Genomic DNA, 25,827 nt, shown 5'->3' on the forward strand with positions numbered 1-25,827 from the left:
CCCCGGTGTAGAAGGGGCCCCATATTAAAAACTAAAAAATAAAATTTTAAATAAATACTCATTTCTTGAGTGAATAAATACAAATTCAGAAAATATTTTTTTAAATAAAAAATTAATATTAAAAAAAAATTTTTTTTAATATTAATTTTTTATTTAAAAAAATATTTTTTGAATTTGTATTTATTCACTCAAGAAATGAGTATTTATTTAAAATTTTATTTTGAAACGAACGAGTGTAAAGTTTAATTTTAAAAACAAATACTACTAAAAATTTTAATTGTTAGAACACACTAATATAAAACTTGCATTTTCAAATCATTATGCGAAACGGGTCGAATTTCTCACCCTTTGAGCACGGCAATAATGCATTGTTTCTAAGAAAAAAGAAAATCAAACGTTTCAAACAGCCTATAGTAGTTAAGAAAAATCGTCGTAACTAACGAAAGCGTGCGTAACTATGCGCACTATTCAAAGTTAACTTTAGTATTAATATTAAGATAAATCGAGTCGTTTCGTTTGTTTACTTTGTTTACTTAACCAATAAGTTATAATTTAAATTTTAATTATAAAAAGAAAAACAGGTAAGGAAAACTATTGTTAATTGAAATTAAAAACAAAGTTTAATTATTTACTTAATTGGATTTTAGGACCATGAAACGACTATGTTTAAGCGGAGTTGAAAAGAAAAAATTACATGAAAAGACGATGAAGGAAGTTGCAAAAGGACAAATGTGATTGCTAGGATTTATTGACAAACCATCGACATCAACTTCAACATCTTCAACGTTACCAGAATTAAATTGTGGTGGTAATGATACTGATATGCAGGAGGCGACAAATGTAAATGCAATGCTAATGAACGACGGGAATTTTAATACATTGGAGGAAGAGTCTATTCTATTGAATCTAATTGTAATTTTAACTACGACACTTATAGTAATGATCCTGCCAACTGGAAATCCTCTGAGGAACTAATATCTTACTTCATCGAAAAAGAATTTATTCTACAAAATGTGGAATTTGACAATGCAGAATTTATAAATTCTACTGTGCAGGTAATCGGAAATAAACAGCGTGTTCTTTCAAAATCAATTTTTAAACGTAAAATGATAAATGGCGAAGAAGCAGATCGTACTTGGTTAATTTTTTCTCCAAAGACCAAAATGTTGTATTGTGGCGTTTGTAAATGATTTTCTCCTACATCAATTGAAATGGTAATAACGGGATTTAGTGATTGAAAAAATGCGGCATCACGATTGTTATCACATGAAAATAGTCATTTACATTTTTGTTCCTTTCAGAGTTGATGTACTCGATCAAAAAAAGCAAGGTTTAAATTTTTGTAAATTATATAAATCTCAATGTGATTATTGGAAAAAAGTTTTGCAAAGAATTATAGATGTTATTTGATTTTTGTGCGAACGAGGTCTAGCTCTAAGAGGAGAAAATGAAATTATCGGTTCTGTTATTAATGACAATTATTTAGGTTCGTTGGAGTTGTTGGCAAAGTATAATGCTTTCCTTTCAAGTCATATAGAAAGATGCTTTTCTTGCAAGTCATATAGAAAAATTTGGAAATTCTGGTGGGGGAAATGTATCGTACTTGTCATCAACAATTTGTGATGAATTTATTCAATTGGTTGGCAAACATATTACCGAAATGATTTTAAAAGAGGTCAAAAAATCAAAATATTTCGGTATAATAGTAGATTCTACTCCCGACGTTCAACATGTAGATCAACTTACCTTTATAATACGCCATGTTAATCCAGCCACCTTTGAAATATTTGAACGTTTTCTAAAATTTATACCAATTAAAAGTCACAAAGGTAGTAGCTTAGCTGAAACTGTGTTTCAGCCGAATATGTTCTGTGCAGTGCACATTCCTTAAATCTTGTTCTGAAACACGCTGGTCAGCTAGACATGATGCTATAAAAGCCTTAAAACAACACTTTATACAAATTCTGAAAAGCTTACAGAATATTGTAGAAGACAGTGAACAAAACACTTATACTATTAATGAGTCAAAAAATATTACGTGCAAATTACTGGAACTTGAAACATGCATTCTGTGCTTATTTTGGAATGATATATTGAAACGAATAAATAGGGTGAATGTAATATTTCAAAAAGAAAGAGTCACATTGATTGTAGTTGTTGATCATATGAAAAGTTTGACAGAATACTTGAAAACAATTCAAGAAAATTTTACGTATTATGAAGGTGAAGCTCGCCAAATGTTAGCAAAAATTAAAGAACAATTAAATCTTGATGAATTTGAAATCAATCACAAAAGAGAACAACGGCGACTTATAAAGCGAAAGCTACTTCTGGAGGAAAGAAATACAGAATGTTCACTAACTCCACAGCAAAAATTTAACACTCAGGTGTATTTAGTAATTGTTGACAGTTTAATTGTTGAAATGGAAATACGTTCATCATGTTATCAAAATGTTCAACTAAATTTTTCAGTTTTGTTCGATTTAAACAATAAACATTTACTGGATATAAGAAATCGAGCAAGACACCTTCAACAAAAATATTCTAATGATCGAGAAATTGAGTTCGAAAATGAACTTCACTTCCATGACCACGTAAACATTCAGATTGGTCAAAACAAACCATGTGCAGAAGTAAACATTTTTGAAATTTTTAAAGATATTCTAAAAAATGTTATCAAAACGTGGCAATTGCTTTTAGGATATATTTAACAATAGCATGTGGTGTCTGCGAAGGTGAAAGATCATTTTTGAAATTGGCGCTTATTAAAAATCAAAAACGTTCTGTTATGTGCCAAGATCGATTAAATGCATTTAGCATTATATACTTTAAACATGTTTTGTAAAAGAATTAAATTATGCAGAATTGATTTCTAGATTTGCTGTGGCAAAAGCAAGATAAGTAGATATATAAAAAAACCCAAATACTTATATATAGTTTACGAATAATTTATTTTTCTGTGTGTAATTGTAAGCCTACTCTGTACCTCTGTTTGAAAATAAAGTACAAATTTACTAATTTTGTTTTCTATTTTTAAAATTTTCAAATGAGTAGTGAAAGTGGGTAGAACAAAAATAATTCTATGTATTGTTTATAAGGGGGGCCCCCAAACATCAAGTGTCCAGAGGCCCCAGACGCCTTTAATCCGGCACTGTATATATATATATATATATATATATATATATATATATATATATATATATATATATATATATATATATATATATATATATATATACACACACAAATAATGAAGTAAAATGTAGAACAAATAAAAACATAAGTATTGTTAAATGATAATATAATATAGCAAAGTAATACGAATAATGTCATGTATAAACATCATAAACATAATAGTGTCATTATAATGTTATAACTGACATAAAAAGGTTATGTATATTTCTACAATAACACCCTAGTGCGTTATTGTAAAACAAATAACATCTAGCTAAATAAAAATAATCAAAATAACGGGGTGCCAATAACTTCATTACTTAGATCAACCTTTGTTTTGGTATCATTTTAATAAAAAAGTTCTTGCTAAATTTTCTCGTACTCTACGCGTTGAGTTAGTAAAGTCTTGCAAAAAATCTTTATTTGAGTCTTACAAATAAAATGAAATAAACGCATTTTAGCACGGATGAAGCGCTAGTAAATTTTAAGAACCCCACAGCCCTGGTTTTACCAAGGTAAAAAATTTGTAACATTGACCCCCGGTTTATTCACTTTAATTCTTACATAATTATATTTTTATCACTATTTAATCAATTACTCTTTAAAATTTTTTAAATAACGTGTTGAAAAAAAAAATCTGGTAAATATATCATTGTTACTTATGTTATATTTTTTAAGTAAAATGAATGAATAATTTTTAAAATCCTTAGATTTCATATTTACAAAGCGAAACTTTTTTTTTAATTATAATTATTTTAGATAAATTAATAATGTCTAAAAAGATAAAAAAGAGATTGCTAGAATCTGAATTTAACGAAAACTGTTTATTATTAAAGTTGCTATCAGATCATATGATATTATTTGTTTTTCAACATTTGGATTCATTTTCTTTGTCTAATGCAGCTCGTGTATGTCGTCGTTGGTACCATTTAACCCAAGACAAGACACTTACAAAACATTTTGATTCACGTATGAAACCACTTGGTTTAAAACAACTATGGAATGTACTTCGTAAAAAACTCACTATATCAACTTCATCTGTTCATTTATGTGGTGCTAAGTCACCAAATAAAATCGAAATGTTATCACTTGCATTTTTAAAGGATCTTCAAAAACAATGTCCTTATATAACTGCACTTAGTTTAGAACTGTTTGATTTTCACTCTATAAATATAGAGGCACTTCCAATAAATTTACATAGTTTGTCCTTAAAAGGATCAATTTTGTCATTAGGTTGGTTTGATCCATTAAAATCTGGTCGCTGTTTTACAAAATTAAAGTATTTAAATTTAACTGATTGCACAAAGTTGTGCAATAATGATTTAGAGGCTATTTCTTATATTAGTTCACTTGAGAAATTGTATTTACAAAATTGCTATAGAATATCAGCACGTGGTATTCCATCAATCACTATAAGCATGAAGTTTTTAACTACTATTGATTTATCTAAAGTTCCTGCAGTTAATAATGTTGTCATGCATTATTTGTCTCAGTTACAACAACTTCTTGAGCTTTGTTTAAGGTTTTGTCATTTAATTACTGATGATGGTATCAGGAAGTTATTTCATGGAAGTGTTGGAGAAACATTAAGAATGTTAGATATATTTAAATGTCATGAGCTCACCAATAATACTCTTGATGTTATTATAAAACAATCAAAATCATTAAGACTTCTTGACATTGGAGGAAATAATAAGTATACAGATAGTAAAGTTAGAGAGGTTTGTGGATTACTTTGTTTTTGTGATGTTAAATGGCAAGCGAATGACACTGTTTCAGAATGTTTTTTAAACAACTATGATTATAATCAATGTCTTGATGTTAAACGCCAAAGCAACCTATAAAGTTTGTGCTGTCCTTTTGAAGTTGAAAATTTAATTTTAAATTAACATTCTTATGCATTTACATATAATGATCAATAAAATTTTAATAATTTTTATATTTATAAATGCTAACAAAATAATACTTAATTGGAAATTTTAAAAATCTTTTGTTTTAAATTTGTATTTATTACTAATTGAATAAATAGTTGTAATCTGAATCTTAAATAGTTTAAATAAATATTTATTTATAGAAAAGTTATATATATATATATATATATATATATATATATATATATATATATATATATATATATATATATATATATATATATATATATATATATATATATATATAATATATATATATATATATATATATATATATATATATATATATATATATATATGTATATATATATATATATATATATATATATATATATATATATATATATATATATATATATAAAAACAGTCCTCTGACTTAAGGTCAGCATGCAGCAATGCCAATCCAAAAGTTTCAGAGGAGTTTTTGCAGACCTCGATTACATATTGTTTTAGTGAAACCTTTGTATTTAAAATTTTGTGTCGACTAACAATAGTTCAAGATGAGCAATAAATTACTGACCTTATTTTTCTAATTCTGAGGTCTGTATATACGCATAAACATACATGCAAACATGCATATACATACAAACAAACATGCATATACATACAACAATACATACATACAAACATGCATATTTATGTTTAGATAGGCACTGTGACATCATACTGAAATAGCCTACTGCTCTAGGGGTTAGTACATATATTAGCTATTTCATAGCTGCTATATTGATTGAATGTTTGACATGGGCCAGTAATCTTTTCTTTTATTATTTATAGTTTTTTTCTTCTTTTTCTAAAAAAGCTTTAAAGACTAGCAAAACTTCTAAGCACATACGCTAATTTAAACTTGAGTATATATATATATATATATATATATATATATATATATATATATATATATATATATATATATATATATATGTATATATATATATATATGTATATATATATATATATATATATATATATACATATATATATATATATATATATATATATATATATATATATATATATATATATATATACATATATATATATATATATATATATATATATATATATATATATATATATATATATGTATATATATATATATATATATATATATATATATATATTTCCTTGGTGGGAAGTGAGACCTTTAGCTCTTGCTCTTGATCACACACCTTTAAAATGATTAAAAGAGCGATTTACGGCTCTTGCAAAAGTTAAATTTTTCTCTCAAAAGTATAATTATTGATGTCATTTTTATATGTGCCTAATAAACTGCAATGCTTTTTAAAAGGCATGGTTGTTGCAAAGAAAAAAAAAAAATTTAAAGAGTGCCATGCAAATGTTTTTGATTAAATTGGACTAACTGATAAATATAAAGCTATTACACTCTAAATTGTATTGATGAAATATAAAATTATTCAACTGATAAAAAATAAAATTACTACACTTTAAAATTTTGCATAACAATTTTTATTTCATACAATGATTTATGTATTTTGTACTACTTTAATATATTATTCAATTATATTGTGAAATTTTCAATTTTTGTAATAATTCTTATAATGCCTGGATTCTATTACAATAAGAAAGAATAAAACATTTTTTATAAGCAGTAAAAACTTTTGTAGCTCTTTGTCAAATTTTTTATCAAAAAAATAATATTAATAAATGAATGGATAGCTAGTGCAAAAACCCAAAGACAATGCTCTTCTAAAGAATTTTTTGACGGCACAATAAATGATTCTTGTTATGAATATATTGTTGTAACATTAACGTTACAAACATATGCTTGTAATGGTAATGTTACAAGAATGTTTGTTCTCCGTTCTCATACCGAGGGCTGTATATGTTTATATATGTATATATATATGTATATATATATATATATATATATATATATATATATATATATATATATATATATATATATATATATATATATATATATCAACCCTCAGAATTATGGTCAGCATTTGGCAAAGTTGACCTAAATGCCGACCTAAAAGTGTTTGAGCTTGAACAAAAAAATGGCAGACCTTGTTTTTATGTTTTATAATAACCCCTTTGTATCAAATTGTCTGTCAAAAACTGAGGTTCTAATTATGTTTAGTCTTTTAATTAGAATTTTAATTAAATATTTTTTATTTTAAATATATGTTTTATTTTAAATGTATGTTATATTTTAAATATATGTTTTATTTTTAGCTTTTTTTTGATTATATTTTATTAGGCACTTTTTAAGCAATTTTATTAATTTTCAATGATAAGTAGTTTAAATCAATAGAACCTTAACCGGAGCTTTTATTTGTATTTTTTTTATTTATTTACTAACTTGTTGAAATAAGTTGTATTGTGAAAATTTTGATTTTGGATTTAAAAGAATTTTTTTATTTTTTAATAAAAATTTATTTATTACTAGATAAAAAAGTTTACTTAAAAAAAAAAAGCTGCATTATACAATATTTATTTAATTTAATGATAAAAATGTATATTTGCTTTAATAGCATAATTAAACAAAAACTAGAAAATTAAATTGTTAAGAATGTATTAACAAAATTTGTTTGATCATCTTGAAATAATTAAATGCGATTGCATGCCAAATTTCCTTACAATAATTGCGGTGATTGTTATGATTATTCAATTTCCAAAATTATTAATAATAATTCAACTTAATACTTTAGGAGTTGTAAAAAGAAAAAATATATACTTATAAATTTTCCTTTAATAACAATACAATTAATTTTCATGTTTTTTCATGTTTAACTTTTTTTAGTCTGATGAGTTCCCATGGCAAAAATCGAGTGGTACTTCTTGTTGACATGGATTGCTTCTATGTTCAAGTAGTACAAAGGAAAAATCCTGAACTTATTGGAAAACCTTGTGCTGTTGTGCAATATAATGCATGGAAAGGTGGAGGGTAAAATAATAAATAATTATTTGAAATTTGTTGTCTTTGAAATCTGTTGTCTTGTGTAACTGTAATACTTCCTTTAAAAAAAATATTGTACAGGTAGAATTAATCTAATGTTAATAATACAATCTTTAAATAAGATAATTATCATATGAAGAACTGACAAATGATGATGGTAAAATGATGGAAAATAGTATAATAGTAATATAAGAAGTTGTTAAAAAAAAAAAAAAATATTATTTTAATGGTTGGATTTGTTTATAAAATCAAAATCATAAAAATGAATCATCATCTTTATTAGATCATCAAAGTTAAATCTTTTTCGTAACCTTCAGCAAACCTTGTAAAATGACCTTATATAGTTTTGACCCCCCCTAGCTTTACTTTTCTGATATCTGATACTAGTTATACATTATTTTGATAACTACTTGAGTATATATTCAAAGTGTTAGATCATTATAATTTTCAACCCAGAATTTCAATCCTTCTAAACAAATTCCCCTACCACACTTTCATGGTTTAGAAGCATGTTAGTGTAAAGGTAACAATGATCCACATATAATACTAATTCCACCCTCTAGTAATCTTTTTTGATTTTTGATAAAAAGATATAAAGAAGCAAGCATGATTATTTGAATTATGTCACCAAATGATTATTTGAATAATGTCACTTATCACACCAAAAAGAACAATCTTTATAATGTTGCAAAAAAAATTGTGCTTATTTATCTGATTATATTAAAGAAAAACAGCATTTAGCAGAACCAAATTAATAGGTTATAATAATTACCCTGAAAATTTTATAAAAAAGTATTACTTATTATGTAATTGCAAGGAGTAGGACAATAAAAAAAACCTTTTTTGTTGTCCTGCTCAAAAAAGAGATTTTTCTTTTGGTCATTAAATTTTATAGCTATATACAGTGGGTTGCATAAATATAGAGTCACTACTTTGTTTGTGTGAAATTTTTGTTTTTTTTTCACAATTATCTTTGAAACCAGTTAATTAATACGACTAAAAGCTATTAAATGTCTCAATTAATTGGTTCTCTATCGAATGATATATAAATGGAACTCGTTAGGTTAACCAGTCTTGAGTAATAATTAATTTAATTAGAACATACCTGTATTTCTAATGTAGCAAAAATATAGAGTCAATATTTAACGACTTAAGTTGAAATATCTTAATGAAATGTTATCCAAGCGATCTAAAATTTGGTGGTTGATTTCTTTTGAACTATATAAACATTCTTGCGAAAATAAAATTATCATTTTTATATCTTGAGTTATTCGCATTGGTAATTATTTGGTAAAGTATAAAGACAAAAATGGGCAGAAAAGCTGTTTCAGACAAGGTACGATGGCAAATTGTAGGTCTGCTAAAAAATAAAACAAAAAGCCAACGAGATATAGCTCAAATGTGCAATGTTTTGCTTAAATGTGTACAAACAACGTTGAAAAACCACTAGCTACATAATGATGTCAAAGATTTACCAAGGCTTAGTAGGCCTTTAAAGCTAACTTCAAGAGACCAAAGTTATCTCTATTAAAAGGTTAGATAAGACCCTAAAATTTCTTACCGCGAACTTGCTAAAGGGTTCACAAATACGCCTGGTAATGTTAGTGTTAGTAGATGGACTGTACAAAGATGCCTAAATAAGGAAGGCTTAGACTGCTATGTCGCTGCTCGAAAACCACTTTTGGGTGTCTCATATCACCTAAAAAGATTAAAGTGGTATAGAGAAAGACTTCACTGGTCTGTAGAAGACTGGGCCTAAGTCATTTTTAGCCACGAATCCAATTTTGAGGTGATAAATCGCAAGTCAAGATTAATCATCAAGAGGCTGGCTGGTGAAAAATTCAAAGAGCAATTTTGTGTACCAAGGCTGAGGAGGATTAGTTGGAATATAGGGATGCTTCTCCAATAAAGGAACAGGATCATACAACATTTATAACGGCAGAATTAACCAGTGCAACTACAAAGAGTCCCTCAAAAGTAAACTTTTGCCAACAGCAAGAGTGAGTTGATTAGAAAAACATTACGATCATGCCTCGTAATGTTTTTCTAATCAAGCCTTTTCTAATCTTAAATTTTTTTTTTTGAAAAACTTTTTTTCTTATTTTGTTTATAAAACCACTCTTAATAAAATTTAAAACAATTTAAATTATTAACTTTTTTGTTTGCTTTAAATGAAAAAAAACATAAAAATAATCATATTAAAAATCAACTGATTCTATATTTATGCAACCCACTGTATATCTAAACTGCAACTTCAACTAGCCTATCCACTAATATGAGAACAAAATAAGTGTTCTCCAGCATCCATTTAGTAGTAGTAATAATACTAGCAGTAAGCAACCCTTAATATGAGTTTGTAATAATTAAATAACAATTTTACTTGATATATTATCTGAAAAATATAAAATACAAATTTATCTATATATAGGGCTGCCATTGTCCCGGTTTTTCTGCTGAAGAATGCTATGAAAATTTTAATTAATTTAACGTTGTGCTCTCCTCCGTAAAAATCAGGAAATGGCAGCCTTATCTATATAATATAATCTTTTTGGTTTTGCTCGCTTTTATTGGTCTTGGCATTTAGTAAAGACCACCTAACCTATAATATTATGTTCTTTTTAATAACAACAAGCACCAGAGAAGGAAAGCCAAGTACAACTTACCAATACCAAAAAAAAAAAAAGATCATCTTAAACTACAAAAGCATTATTTTACAGATTTATTATTGTATTTTAGAATAAGTTTATTATTAAAGGGGAGCATTAATTTCTTTATTTAATATTGTGAATTAGTGACTCGTGAAACATTTCTTAAACATGGTCATAATTAATTATGGTACCAAAAAATACCTAAGAGCTTAGTAATAACAGAGTGTTCCTATAGTGATCTCCTTTATTAATAAACTTTGGTTAAACAGTGAGGAGACAGACTGTGTTTTAAAGGCACTGTGTTAAAAAAAAGTTACAATAAGTTTTTATATTCATAACTTAAGTTGTTGTTTTTAATGACATCGGCAAGTTATTGTAATAATCTTTAACTTATCAGTCGCGATATCGAAGAATATCTAAAAGTAATGATAAACAAAAAGTTGAGTATAATAAAAAGTAGATATAGATAAGGTTGAATTTCAGTTAAAATATAAATATTAGCACTTATCTGATGGGTCCAAGAAATTATATTTGATAACTTTAAAAAAAAAAAAAGAAGATACATAGCTTAACAAATTCTAGTAATTATATTTTGATACTGATTATAGTAAGATTTATATTTAGTCTTAGTTCTAAAGTGTCTTTAGTAAAAAATAATTAACAGAAATTAAGACCACCTGGCACTATATTGGGTTTTTACCACACACCACTATATTGGGTTGCAGACAAAAAGTAATAAAAAGATTTGGTTTACCAGATCTTTTTTATTACTTTAACTTTTTAATTTTTAATTATAAGCATAGCATTTTCATAGTTTTTTTAAGACTTACTATGTGAATAGAGAACTATAATGCACCCTGGTCTATCATTATGGTTGTTACCAAGGTTGCTTACATCTTCATGTAAGGCATCAAGTTTGCTTTGGTTATTTCTATGAAAGACACTGCTCTTCAATTTTAACATATGCATCAGCATCATATTGCTGAAATAGTTTCTTGCCATGATTTAACATGATTTCTAACCAATGTTTTATGTTCAGGGTTGTGAACCAATTATGTCATTTCTTGGAAAAAAAGTGAATAAGCCATAGAATCTAAGTAAGCTGACATACTCAATATAACTTCTAAATGACCTTTAGGGTAAATAACTTCCCTGGAAGCAAGTAAAACACCATCTTCTCCAATGAGTACAACTGCAACCTCACTAACTATAGTTTGCAAAAAAAACATTAAATTATGTTCGCATTAAATTATGTAAGCAAAGTTGATTGCGATGTTATTGCTTTATAAAGTTTACTGCTGCAAGTGCGTCAAAGATAATCAGTCAATAATGTTGAGGAAATATCTTGATCTGGTCTAAGATTATCTACACAATGAAAAACTTGACCACATGTTTTAAAACATGGCAGCCTATGATTCATAGATTAAACCACATTATCAGTAAATAAAGCAAAATAAAGACAGGCATATTAAATTCTAATATATTTAAAAAAATTGATATTGGAATTATGATATATGTAACTTCCTGTAGGTCTTGTAAAGATTGCGGAAATAGTGAAAATGGAAACTACCTTTCTAATATAGCAACATAAAAAATGTGCTAGTGGAAATGAAAACTACCTTTCTAATATAGCAACATAAAAAATGTGCTTCATCAAGATATTTTTTTGCACATCAATGCTGACAGATCTGGTTCATTTCTCCATTAGGTCTATCTCTTTCATTTATGTAATAATTGCTTTCAACTCATCTAACCATGATGTTCTAATTTAGGTATAAATTAATTTCTTCTTACTGAAGAGCATTTCTTACATTTTGATGAAAATTAATTTCAGCTTGCCTAATCATTTAACTAAATTATCAATTACTTTTAAGTTGATAGTGTTTCTTCTAATAATTTAATTAAGCCTAATATCATCCATTTCAATTTTACTATTATCAATAAACATATTAACAGCGGTGTTACTACTGTAGTAACCAATAAAAACAAAAGAATTTCAAAAGAGTTATGTTCTTTTCTATAAAATTATTTACTACTATTTTAAGTGAACATAAGAGTAAAATAAACAACTTTGATGTATCGCTATTATTTAAAAATTGAAAAATTAAAAAAAAAAAAGAAAAGAAATTAAAAATATCAAAATATTAATAATCTAAAGTTGTAAACATATCTACAAGAGATAATAATGTTCAAGTAAAAATCAACAAAAACCTACAATTCTAATAACAAAGATATTACCTAATAATATAAACAAAAACATGTTGAATCTTACTTGGTTTCTTATCTATAAAACAAATTTATTTAACTATTTAAAAGAAAAAAAAACCAAAAAATCAAAATGCCTTATGTAATGTAAAGCAATATATTAAAAAAAAAATCAAATGCAATTACTTTACAATATATGATATACAATTTAACTCATAAGTTTAACCACTGGTTTACCATTGAGGTCGAAAATTAATAAACAAAAATTAAAATAATTTATTATTATTATTTAAAATAACAATTTTAAAAATAAAAACCTATAACAATTTAATTTAGGATTTATCCATATTTTTTCGACAATGTTAGTCAGTATATTATTATTTAAAAGTAATTAAAAAAAAACCCATTTAAGAACAAATTTAAAAATCTAAATATATAATTAGATACCTTAAAAAGAAGCATAACACAACATTCTTTTGACAACTTCCAGCAGAGTTTATTTTACTTTTTTCTATACCTTATTTTTTTATCTAAGAGAAAATATACATGTAGATAAAGAGAAATTAAAAATTTACTGAAATATACGCAAATTTATATAAATACACTTACATGTCCACAAATAACAGTCTTATTTTATTTAAAGAAAAGTACTACTACTATTAAATTAGCGTAGTAGTAATATTTAGATAACAAGCACCATGTTTACCGAAGTATACTAAATTTCATTCTGTAGCATCTAATAAAATAATAGGACTGTTTAAATTTAAAGATACTTACTGCAAAATTTGTTGCGTTGGGGTGTAAGGAAGTATATTTACTTTATTACAATAATTTGTTACTTTTTAAAGTGCTTTTTTTAAATCTATCATCCACTAATATTTGTGGTCTTTGAAGTAACTTTTATTCTGTTGAGTCTTATTTCTTGCAAGTTCACCAGACCTACTTGCTCTTTGTAAGACTAATTTGAGTTCAGCTGTCTTATCTTGTGATCTTAGTGTTGATGGTTATCTTCCTTTAATTCGTAAAAACTCCAATAGTCACATGCTTGGCCTGGGCATTTGCATTCGTAAAAATTCACCCATTTGTCGGGAAACTAAGTTTGAATCCACAGACTATTCTTTTATGTGCTTTCGTTTAGCACCACTTCACTCTATTTTCTTTCTCTTTGTTCTATATCACTCTCCTTCATCTCAAGGCTGCACTCTTTTTGATGTTATTTCTGAACCTATTGACCAAGCCCTCTCTTTTTATCCATCAGCCAATATTGTTGTTGTCGGTGACTTTAATGCTCATCACACTGAATGGCTTGGCTCTAGTGTCAGTGACTCTGCAGGCATTAAAGCCCACAACTTTTGCCTTTCTCAATCTCTAACTCAAATAGTCAACTTTCCAACTCACTTTCCAGACAACTCGAATCATTTACCTTCTCTACTCGACTTATGTCTTGTTTCTGATCCTAGTCAGTGCTCAGTTTCTCCACATTCACCCTTAGGTGCTTTTGATCACAGTTTGATCTCTCTAAAACTAATATCTCATTCTTCTTCATCATCTGAATCCCCCTATCATTATACCTCTTAAAACTACCTTAAAGCTGACTGTTACTCTTTCTGTAATTCTCTTCGTTATGACCCTTGAGTAGAAATTATTGGTCTTCCTGTTGACAAATGTGCTTCTTACATATTTTTGTGGATTCAGGTTGGCATGGAATCTTATAATTCCTCTTGACAATTCCAGGTCAAGCCTCACTCTTCTCCATGGTTTTCTTTACATTGTACTGCTACAATTTCCAATCTAAATCGTTCTTTCCATATCTATCAGCAAAAGAATTCTCTAGAAAACAGACGTCTGTTTATTATTGCTAGAAACCATTGTAAAAAGGTTTTGTCTAACTCCAAAGCCCACTATTCTCAGGTAATGAAATCTCGTATTTCATTACAAAAATAAAATCTCGTGACTTCTGGAAAATCTTAAACAGTATCAATAATAAGGGGAAATCTGTAGTTCCACCTCTCTTGTATGGTTCAGACTTTGTCACCTCACCTAAAGGCAAAGCTGAATTGTTTGCTAAGAATTTTTTATCAATATCATCTCTTGATTCCACTAGTTTCATTCTACCTGAAATAGTCGTCAAACAGGTTGATCCATTGCTTGACATCTGTATCACTCCAGCTTCTGTATCTAAAGTGATTTTCTGCTTAGACTCTTCTGCAGCTTATGATCTGCACAACATACCTGTTATAGTCTTGCAGAAGGGTTCTCTAGAGCTGTCGTCTATACTTTCAAAACTATTCAACAAGTGCTTATCAGAGTCTTTTTTTTCTAGCCTGCTGGAAAGCGGCTATCCCTATTTTCAAAAACTCTAGAGAGCAATCTGACTCGTCTAACTACCGTCCCATTAGTCTACTTCCTCTCATAAACAAGTTTTTGAATCTTTAATTAACAAACAATTAGTCTCTCATCTTGAATCTAATAACTTACTTTCTGATCATCAATATGGATTTCGATCTTCTGGTTCTAGAGCTGATTTGCTAACAGTAATAACCGATAGGTTTTATCATGCATTAGATTAAGGAGAAGAGGTAAAGGCTATCGCTCTTGACATTTCTAAAGCTTTCAAATAAAGTTTGGCATGCTGGTCTTCTCCATAAGCTTTCTTCTAATGGAGTATCTGGTAACTTTTTTAAAATTATTGTATTCTTTCTTTCCAATTGTGGTATAAAAGTTGTCCTTGATGGACAGCATTCCTCTTCATATCCTGTAATTTCAGGGGTTCCTCAAGGTTTAATTGTTGTCCCTAAACTCTTTTTAATTTACATTAACAATTTCCCACATATTCTCACACCCAAAGTAGCATTGTTCGCTGATGATACTACCATTTATTCTCGTCTTGATAAGAAGCCAACACTCTCTGATTGCTTGTAGGGGGCATTTGAGCTTGTAAAGGATCTCACTTATATTACAGCATAAGGCTCTCAGTGGCTGATAAACTTTAATTCAGATAAAATCAATTTTTTTCAGCTAATCGTTATCGCAATAATCTACATCTTTCTATATTTATGAACGGTAAGGTACCCGATGAGTCATCCACCCTTCATCTTCTAGGATTAACTTTTACCTCTTATCTTTCTTGGAAACCATATATTTTATAGCAGATGCAACTTCAGCAGATTAACATCTGCTAAGGTTGCATCTCTTTATCATGCTAGCCACTTTCTTACTCTGGATTCTATTCTTTATCTCTATATATCTCAAATCAGTCCTTGTATAGAATACTGTTGCCATATCTGGGACAGATCTTCTAATGATGCCCTTTCTCTTTTAGACAAGGTGTAAAAACGCATTGTATTTTTGTTTAAAACAAATGTTTTGAAGCAAATTTTTATGACAAAACACGGGTTTCTTGCTCCAAACACAGTAAGAAAATATTTTTTTCCCAAAAATTATTCTTTTTTTTTTTCATAAATACAGCTTTTCTTTAATATACATTTTCACAAAATTTTTTATTATACAATAATCTGCAAATATTAAGATTAATGCTGAAACTTATCTGTTGTAATAAACATATTTACATAGATGTACTGAATATATGTAAAGTTTTATTATAAGATGATTTAAAATCATCTCTTGTATGTTAATGATTGATGTATTCATTTTGTAACACACTAAAGTTCTTAGCTAATTAAAAAGTACTTTCAACAGACTGAAATTTTTTTACTTTTACTTAAGTATTTTGGTCGGTACTTTTTGTTTTTATTTTATTACTTTGACAGCTATTACTTTTACTTTTTACTTTTATTTTTTAAATATTTTTATAATGTTACGACCCCCTGAAAGTTTTATCAATAAGTAGTAAAAGTTTTTGTAACATGTCAAATGTCATTTTTTTAATAAAGTGATTATCATGTTATGGTCAACCTACAAATACTACAATCAAACAATTTAAGCAATTAAATGGCCATGTTCCCAAATGTTCTCAAATGTTGAACTGGCAAATCTACTGACAGATTTGAGAACTATTTAAATGATTGTTTTATGAACTTAAAACAGTTAAGTTTTAAGTTCATGAAACCATTCTTCTAGCTTTTTATTTTGCTGGAAAATGAAAATGAAAAAAATTTATTGTCTAATGAAAATTGTTTCCACAAAAATAATCATGTGACCTTTCATTTTTACAACAAAGTGTCTTAAGTTTAAAACCACTAAAAATTTTTTTTTTTTTCATAAAAACATTTTTTTTTTTGTTTATGCACAAATTTATTTGGCTTAAAGAAAAAATAACTTATATTAACCTTCTCAAAAATATTTATTTTTTGTGCTTTCATCTCTGGGGCTACTGTGCATACATGTTATGGTTGTAAAAGTACTGCTGTATTTTTTTTCTTGATTTACACATATAGTTTTGAAGATCAGAAATCTGAATATTTATAATTTATTTTCCATAAAAACAAAAGGAAATAAAAAAATAGAGGTTGTATTTTACCCATAGTTAATCTGTAGTCTTCCATTAGTATAAGGGTGTAGTCATTGTGCTTGATTTATAAGGGGAAAGTAACAAGTTCGATTCCCATCACATCTTTTTTTTTTTAACATCATTGCTTCCAACAAGGCTGCAAGCAACTACTATTAGAGTTAGAAGATCTTTTTACTCTTTCCCAGAATAAAGCAGAGTTATTTACAAAGAAATCTTACTCTAATTTGACTCTTGAATCTAATGGCTATACTCTTCCTGCTAGTTAAACAGATTAACCCATTGTTAAACCTCCAAATCCCTCTAGCTTCAAATGCTAAAGTTAATTCTCAATTAAACACTACAGTTTTTCTTAAAAAAGTGTTCTCCAGAATTTTCTTTATTTTTTGCCCATCTTCATGTTTTCCTTTTGTGTCCAGTTAACTGTTTCCTTGTATTTTAACTTATTCTCTATTTTAAAGTAACTCATAACTTTATTGTGGTTGATTGCAATCTTGTTGAAAGTAAATTAGAGTTTAAAAATATTTAAATATGTCCAGGTATTGAATAAATAGTAAATATAAATGTAAAATTGTAGTATATAAAGTATTATAAATTTTTTTCTAACCCCGGTTATATACCTGCTAAATCTTGTAAGTTTGCCAGGGCCGGGTTTGCAAAAAGTCTCATTTTTAGCCGGGGCTAGGGCCCCACTTCCTATATCATTATTGATGTTCAGGCAAGCTATTATCACTTGTTCCATCAACCAAAAAAATCTTATGTGACTTGTAATTCAGCAAAATTGCATTCTTTTACCGTGATTGTTACTTCACGCTAAAAGAAACTTTTATTTATTTAGTTATTTCCCTCAATTATCTCAAATAGCTTTTGAATTTTCGCCTGCCTTTATGTTTTCCTAACTTGCACAATTTGTAGTTTTTTAAGTCTTCTGTCAATCGCTTTCTTGCCCTTTAGCTCTCTTATTTGCTATCTATTAACTGCAAACTTAAATTATTGTTACTTGCAAGTTTTTTGGAATTTGACAACGAGTTTTATGTTGTTGGTTTTTCAGGCTTTTAAAAAATGTTTTACTTGTGATTAAAAATTAGGTTATAATACATATCTGTAATATATTAAATACTTTTTTTAATATTAAAATAATTTTTTTCCATATTTTTATTAGTCTTGTAATTATGAATCAGTTATTTTTTTAAAAATTGTGCCAAAATTAAAAAAGATCACAACAAGACAACTTTAGTTTTTATTCAAATCCACATTAATTATACTCATGTAACACACTATAATTATACTCATGTAATCAATTATAATTATACAATTATATATATATTTATACAACTCATGTAATTCACATAATTATTCTCATGTATGATTGTGTCAAAATTTTTTGACATTAGTAATTACAATTTTTTTTTATAAAAAAACAAAGGATTAGCTTTAGCTTCAAGGTTTCTTAACATTGAAGTTGAAGCTGGTTGTTGTAATGAATAATGTATTAATCATTTCAATTTCATTTCAAGCGGTAGACACTGTAAATAGCTTCTGTAAAAAGACACTGTAAATAGCTTCTGTAAAAAGACACTGTAAATAGCTTCTGTATAAAGACACTGTAAATAGCTTCTGGTTTTTTTTAGGTTTATTACTTAATGATAAAAATCTGTTGTTATGTTTCCGGAAATTATTATGGATAAGATTTCAATGTTTTCTAAAATAGTGATTTCCAAATGTAATTTTTTATTCAAATCTATTTGATTATTCAATATTATTTGATTTTGACACTTAAATTGTTTTAACAAAACATTTTTAAAAAACTTATTATAATAAAAGAAAATACTACCAAAATTACCAGGTTTCCTATTATGATTTATTACATTTTATATACATTATATGCAAAATACAATCATCATAATGATTTAATTTCAATTTTTTAATGAAAGATAAATATATTTTGATTTTTCATTTTTGAAACTATACAAGTTGAGATTTCAGTGTATAACAATAGTAAAGCAGACTTAATGAATTTTAATGATCTGAACTATATGTTCTTTGAAATTTAAAGGCTTAACCATTAATTGATGTTAGTTTAGGATAATAGCTGTTGGTTATGAAGCCAGAAAGTTTGGTGTCACTCGACAAATGAGGGGTGATGAAGCAAAAGAAAAATGCCCAGATATTCATTTAGTTCCTGTTCCTGAAAACCGTGGAAAAGCAGATTTAACACAATTTCGTGAAGCTGGCGCAGAAGTTATTGAAATCCTTTCAGGTTTCGCTGACTGTCTGGAAAGGGCAAGTGTAGATGAAGCATATATGGATTTAACTGAGTTAATAAACAGGTTTAAACTTTTATTTGCTATTAATTTTTTCATATCTTTTTCTATTTCAGCCATCAAGACAAATTATTTATTGCAAATTTTTAACATTTTTTAAATTATTATTGTTAATACTACATGATTTTAGAAAATGTTTATTAAGAATTAAAATACAATTTATAACAAAGTAAATATAATTTTCAATAAAATGTTGAAGGGCATAGAATGCACAATAAAACATAATTAATTAAAAATAAAAAATAAAATAAAAACTTAAAAATTATATCATAAAAAATTATATCATCTTGCTTAAAGCATATATACTTTAAAAGGAATTAAAGCTATACTTTAAAAGACCTGAAAAGACATACAGCAGACCATGTTTTAAATAAAAATGGCTTAGCGCATTAGGTCATCATGATTTTGACATCATCAAAAAATCTTTACAACATGTTTACAAGAAATTTAAATAACATTTTTAATCAGAGTTATTTCGAAGTTATAAGTAAGTTTTCACTTTTTCGATATCGCACAATCTGTTAATTATATAAAGCTGATGTAACTGTTATACAATATTATTTTTCTAAACTATTATTTTTCGTAAAATAAAACTTATAAATATAAAGGAAGACATTGCAATAGCTATATTGCTTTAAGCGTAAATACTTGTAATAGTTAATTAAATAAGCTTTAACTAATTATTACAAGTATTTACGCTTTAAAAAAAACTTCTATAGAAAACTCTTTTATTAATTTTTCAATACAATATATTGAAGTATTCTTTCAATTCAATATATTGAAGTATATTTATTCATGAAAACCAGGATTTAGATTCCCTTAAAATATTATTTTGAAAAATTAATAATAGATTAATTCACAGAAGAAGTTTTTTTTAGTTATAAAAAAGTTAGCTCTTTATAAGGTTTCATTTAAAGTTTGTAAAAGTTAATGCTTTTTCATTTTTTTTGATAAAATCAATCATTAAAACAAAACAAAAAAAACTTATTACAATACAAAAAAAAAAAGACTTTTTGCAAAACGAATTATTAAATATTGTATTGTTATCAAGCAAGAGTATGTATGTAAAATTTGAAAAAAATCTATCATCATGATGTGACTCAAAAATTGATTGCAAGATTTGATATTAACAGACCAACAGACAGAGACAAGAGGTTAATAAAAGCAAATGTAAGTAAAATTGTATTTCCGCTTATGTGACATAGTGCAACAGTTGACAGTTGCTCAAGCTTAGCAAATAGAATAGATCTTGTTGCGGTAGTGATGTAGTGGTAAAGTGCTCGCTTCATAAGCGAGAGGTTCCGAGTTCGATCCCCTCCACGTCCCTGGTAGTACCGCACTCAACTTGTTTCTCTGCACAGCGGCCTTGTTTGTCAAGGTTCTTATTTCAGAGTTATAGAGTTGAGAGAGGGTTATAACCACTACTAAGTAGCCACCTCATCTGTAGTGGCTCTCTTGGCCTTTAGGAGGTGAATAACAAAATAAAAAAAAAAAAAAAAAGATCTTACTATATTTACAATGTCTTATTGAATCTTGTCTAGAAGGGAAATAGCAGAATTAGCCCGAACATGACAACAGTATTCTATAAAGGGGCAAATAAGAGATTTGTAGAGCAAATGTTACGAGATTTTGGTGCGTAACAAAAGTGCTTAATGCATTTTAAAGTAACTCAACTTAGCTTACATATTTAAATTGTTAAAAGTTAAATTGCGCCACTAGAGTAATTTTAAGTGCCGCATTGTTATTTTCAAACCACGTTAAAAATCATTAAAACCTTTTCTTTCAATTATTTAACTTTTACAGTTTTACTAAAGCAAAAGTTACAAATAAAATCTTAACTCATATTTGAAATTATTATTTTTCTTAAAACATTTTAAAAATCTATTATTTGCTTTATTACAATTTAGTTTTGGTTATTTTATGTTCTTATTGCTCCTTTGGTATTGGCCAAGATGTTATCTTGATAAAGTGCAGATTTATTACATAAGATTTTTACAACATACATAATACCATTCTCTTCAGCTGTTTCTGTAAAAAAATTCTGAGAGATTCCATTTTTTAAAAGTTTTCAAAGTGACTCTGTTTTTATTCAAAATGTTATCCATTTGAAAAGTAATGATAGTTTGATAAATTTAAAAAAAGTATAGAAAGATTGAATATTTGGTTTGTTGAAAGCCATAGTAAACATAAAACTCTTTATAAAGAAAATGTCATTAGCAAATAACAAATAACTATCATAAGCTAGAAGTTTATTCTGCTTTATTACGTTTGCGTTATCTTTTTTTTTCTTTAATTTGTTTCTAGTCTAGAAACAAATTTAAGGCGTATTAAATGATAGCCAACCTTGCTAAGTGAAATAATTATTTTACTTTAAATTATAATTATTGTAGCCCTTTTATTTTTTTTCCAAATGAGGCCTGTATAAAATTTTTTTATGCGATAGTTATTAACTAAGTAACATTTTAGTTGTGAGCAATGTAACAGTTCCTGTTGCCAAAAAAAGATCCATAAAATCATTGTGATTACAGGGAAAACATTTTTAGAAACAAGAAAAAATTAATTATGCTAAATAGTATTGTTTTTTTCTTAAGTATCTGTTACAAATATTATATTTTTGTTTAAATTTTTATAAATATCATTGAGGAGGTAATTTGAGTTTAAATACTTGAGTAACCAAATCTGATGAATCATTTGCAATCTGACCCGGATATAAATTTTCAGCAATATACGCCATTTTGGATTGAAATTAAAAGTAATAAAAAGATCTGTTTTTATTTTGTTTCTTTCTAATAGTTGTTACAAGTTTCATTTATTTATAAATACAATTTCATACTACTTTACAGTTTTAAACAGTGCTTAAGCAAAGCAAAAAAACTATCAACAATTTTTTTTAAAGAACTTGACTTTGGTAAAATAATTCTCTACTACTCCTAAACTTGTTCAACATTTCTAATCAACATTCTTTCTATGATCAATCTAAAAAATAATTAATAATGGAAAAACTTCAAAAAAGCAACACTTTGACACTAAAAAGTCATTTGTTTCATAATTTGTAAAGTCAAATGTTGACTCTTCTCGTTTCTTAAGGAGAATAGGGTTGGGGGAAGGGCAACAACCCCCTTCTCACACTACCCATGAATTCAGCCCTGGGTCTTGCCAATCCATGATAAGGCAATACTTTTATCAAAAAAGTACTTATGATTAACTAACTTAGGTACTTTTTTTTAAGTATTTTTTTAATTAAATATGATGAAAAGTTTAAACTTAAAACGCTTTTTTTCTTGAATTTATTATTATTAATTTAAAAAAAATTACTAAACAAACTTTTTTTTCAAACTAAAAATCAATTAGTTCACAATTGCGGTAAAATGCTTTTATTTACGACCAAATATCTTCTAAATAAAATGTCACATAAATGACATCAAAAGATAATTTAATTATTTCAAAAGATATCAGTTTTCGCATAACGTAAAACTGCTGAACGTGTAAGCAAATTGCTTTTTTGCATGTAAAATGCGAGCAGAGTAACGTTTCTTAACAAGGCCTGGCAGGGTTGCAAAAAAACCGGTTTTTTTGAAAAAAACCAAAAACCTTAGGTTTTTTTAAAAAAAACCAAAAAAAGCCATGGTTTTTTTGGTTTGAATTAGGTTTTTATTAAAAAATCCCATTAAAAAATTTAGTTATCCTTTTCAATTAAAAAAAAGTATAACGCATTTTATTTGAGTAAACTATATTCTTTATCAATATTACTGTTATATTTCATCAAAATTATTCAATACATCATTATTTAATGTTCTATATATAAATACAAGCTTTGCTGCTTTTTCTACCCCCAATTGGTTTCTTAACTTAGAATAAACAAGGCCAAAAGTTGAAAAAATTCTTTTGATTCCAGCACTAGATGCTGGTGCATTTAATAAACCTTCAATATCCACTATGTTACAATCCACAATTTTTAGAGATTTCCACCATTCTATTGGTGATACATTTTTTTAAACAGATTCACTATACAAATGGCTTTTATTGAATGGAGCAGATTTGGCTTTTAATTTAAATATTATTGGTAACAAATTCTTGAACTCTTTATCTGCGAAATTAACGACAGCTTCATTTTCATTTTCAGAAAGATTAGATCCAAAATATCTAGGATCTAGTGTGTTTGCCAGTAAATGAGCATCACTGACAGTCTGAAGGTATCTAGATTCAATTTTTTTTTTTTTTTCGTTTGATAAAAATGATAAACTGTTCATCAAATCTTTAAAAATTTCAACAGTGTCACTTATTTTTGTTTGATCACTTTGCAACTTATCTAGAGCTACTGCAATTGGTTTTAATATTTTTAATATATCCTCTGTGTTTCGCTTTATCTGTATATCACTTACTTTTTTACCAATCATGGGATCCAAGTCTTTATTTTTTTCAAACATTGTGAAAATGATGCTCCAGTTGTTGACATATTTTTCAAGTGAATCACATACAGAATTCCAGCGAGTTTCAGTAGGAAGTGGCAATTTTGTTCCTCCGCTTAATTTATAAATTGCTCCAGCTTGATGATTATTTCTTATATATTTTATTATATTTGTAAAATGCTTGCTTAAATTTTCAATGTTAAGATCATTTGCTAAAAGATTCAGTATATGAGCAGCACACCCATAAGTTATGATAATATCTTTTTCAGATGACAGTTCTTGTCTCATTGATTTCATATTAGCTGCATTGTCAGTCACAAAGCTTTTTACTGTGCATCCAAGTTTACGTCTTACAGAATCTATTGCTTCTCTTGCTAATTGTGTAAGATATTCACCAGTATGTGAATGACCAGAAGTGTTGATTGTTTCTACTAATATGTTAATTTGATCTGTAATTACAGACATACAAACTATAGGTTCATTATGTACATTACTCCAGCCATCTAAAGACATGGCTACAATTTTCCCATTCAATACATTACATTTTTCAATTTCTTCTGTGTAAACCCTATCTAATATTTCTCTCCCAATTTGAGTTCTATTAGGTAGAGTGTATCCTGGATGAAACACATTGATAATTTTTCTAAATTCTTTGTGTTCAACTGTTCTGAAGCGTTTGTACTGTATCTACCAAGTTGCAGATCAAATAAATCTTTCTCTTTGAAGCTTGTTCATGTAAAAAACTTATCAATTTTCAAATATTTATCAGCTGATGTTGAATTGGGGTGAAACCTTTTCATTTGTTGTTGTGATGTTGATGGTGAGTTACCTTTAAAATGAAATTGCAGTTTATTGAATTATTCTAAATATATATGTTTGCAATTTAGGGAAAGTTTAAATTTTAAAATGTTAATGCATTCATTTAATTACCTTCAAGAAGTTGTTGATCTTCAATTGAATCCATAATTTCATGGGGTTGTGATTGGTTGCACTTTTTTATATGTTCATGCATCCTTTGAATTTGACCTTCCATTTCTTTTCTACACGCATTACAAACTGCTCTACACCCCTTTCTTTCTGGAACAGTCACTCGTGTATATTTTAACCAAATCATATCACATTTGTGCCCAGAAATGACTTTACCAGCGGAAACCTTATGGATTTGGATGTCTAATAATAGGTTAACCTGTTTTATTAGATTTGAAAATAGTTCTGCCTTATCTTATGTAGAAGTAATAAGATCAGACCCATGTATTAGAGGTGGAATGTTAGCCTTAGTTCTACTCATTAATTTAAAGTCATAACAAAAAAATTCTTTATGTGGTCTTGACAATGCCCACCAAAAGCACTAACATGGACACTATGTGCAACATGGCGCTTTTAATACTCTGTTATTTTTTAACTGTTAATGGAATTACTCTCTCTGAAAGATATCAAAGAGTTTTGAAGCCTTGCTACCCGCTGAAAACCATTTTAAGCAGAAGCTCAGAATCATTAAACTGAGTATTGCACTCTCATCAGGAGATAACATGAAAAGTTGCATAGCCACTAACAAGGAGGCACAAGCAAAAACCTATGAAAAGAGTCAAGAAGATTTAGTGTTCTCCATACTAGGCAGGAGGCAATGTAGTATAGATTTACATTTACACCAGCCTAATAGATAAAGAAGGGGTGCAAGGCTGCTTACCCTTAAAGTCTTTGCTTAGAAAGCCTTTTACAAAACAGTAGCTGTCCAACCAACA

The 25,827-nt window shown here is 27.4% G+C and overlaps 2 protein-coding genes and 1 long non-coding RNA gene across 5 annotated transcripts in view; all 3 read left to right on the forward strand.

The window, feature by feature from the left end:
• Window positions 1-482: 482 nt before the first annotated feature.
• On the forward strand, window positions 483-3,018 carry LOC136081703 (uncharacterized). Its single transcript, XR_010639040.1, has 2 exons — window positions 483-581; window positions 648-3,018. It is a non-coding gene; the product is annotated as an uncharacterized LOC136081703 (long non-coding RNA).
• A 478-nt stretch (window positions 3,019-3,496) lies between these two features.
• Window positions 3,497-25,827, forward strand: part of LOC101236651 (DNA polymerase eta) — a 64,124-nt gene continuing 41,793 nt past the window's right edge. The window contains exons 1-3 of one of the 3 annotated variants that reach the window (XM_065799452.1): window positions 3,497-3,689; window positions 7,876-8,019; window positions 19,437-19,682. In XM_065799452.1, the coding sequence (XP_065655524.1) occupies window positions 7,880-8,019; window positions 19,437-19,682 (386 nt within the window). In that variant the 5' untranslated portion in view covers window positions 3,497-3,689; window positions 7,876-7,879. Of the gene's footprint in view, window positions 3,815-7,875; window positions 8,020-19,431; window positions 19,683-25,827 lie in introns of all 3 variants that reach the window. The other 2 variants (XM_065799451.1, XM_065799453.1) reach the window with 2 other exon arrangements.
• LOC100202333 (F-box/LRR-repeat protein 12) lies at window positions 3,894-5,215 on the forward strand. Its single transcript, XM_065799454.1, has one exon. The coding sequence runs from the start codon at window positions 3,945-3,947 to the stop codon at window positions 5,016-5,018; it is 1,074 nt and encodes a 357-aa protein (XP_065655526.1). The 5' UTR covers window positions 3,894-3,944; the 3' UTR covers window positions 5,019-5,215.

This window comes from Hydra vulgaris, chromosome 06, assembly GCF_038396675.1.
Source record: "Hydra vulgaris chromosome 06, alternate assembly HydraT2T_AEP".
Taxonomy (NCBI): Eukaryota; Metazoa; Cnidaria; class Hydrozoa; order Anthoathecata; family Hydridae; genus Hydra; species Hydra vulgaris.

Bases quoted from the DNA above. Each gene is read 5' to 3' on its own strand.
- LOC100202333 (XM_065799454.1), top strand. From the start codon at position 3,945: ATGTCTAAAAAGATAAAAAAGAGATTGCTAGAATCTGAATTTAACGAA.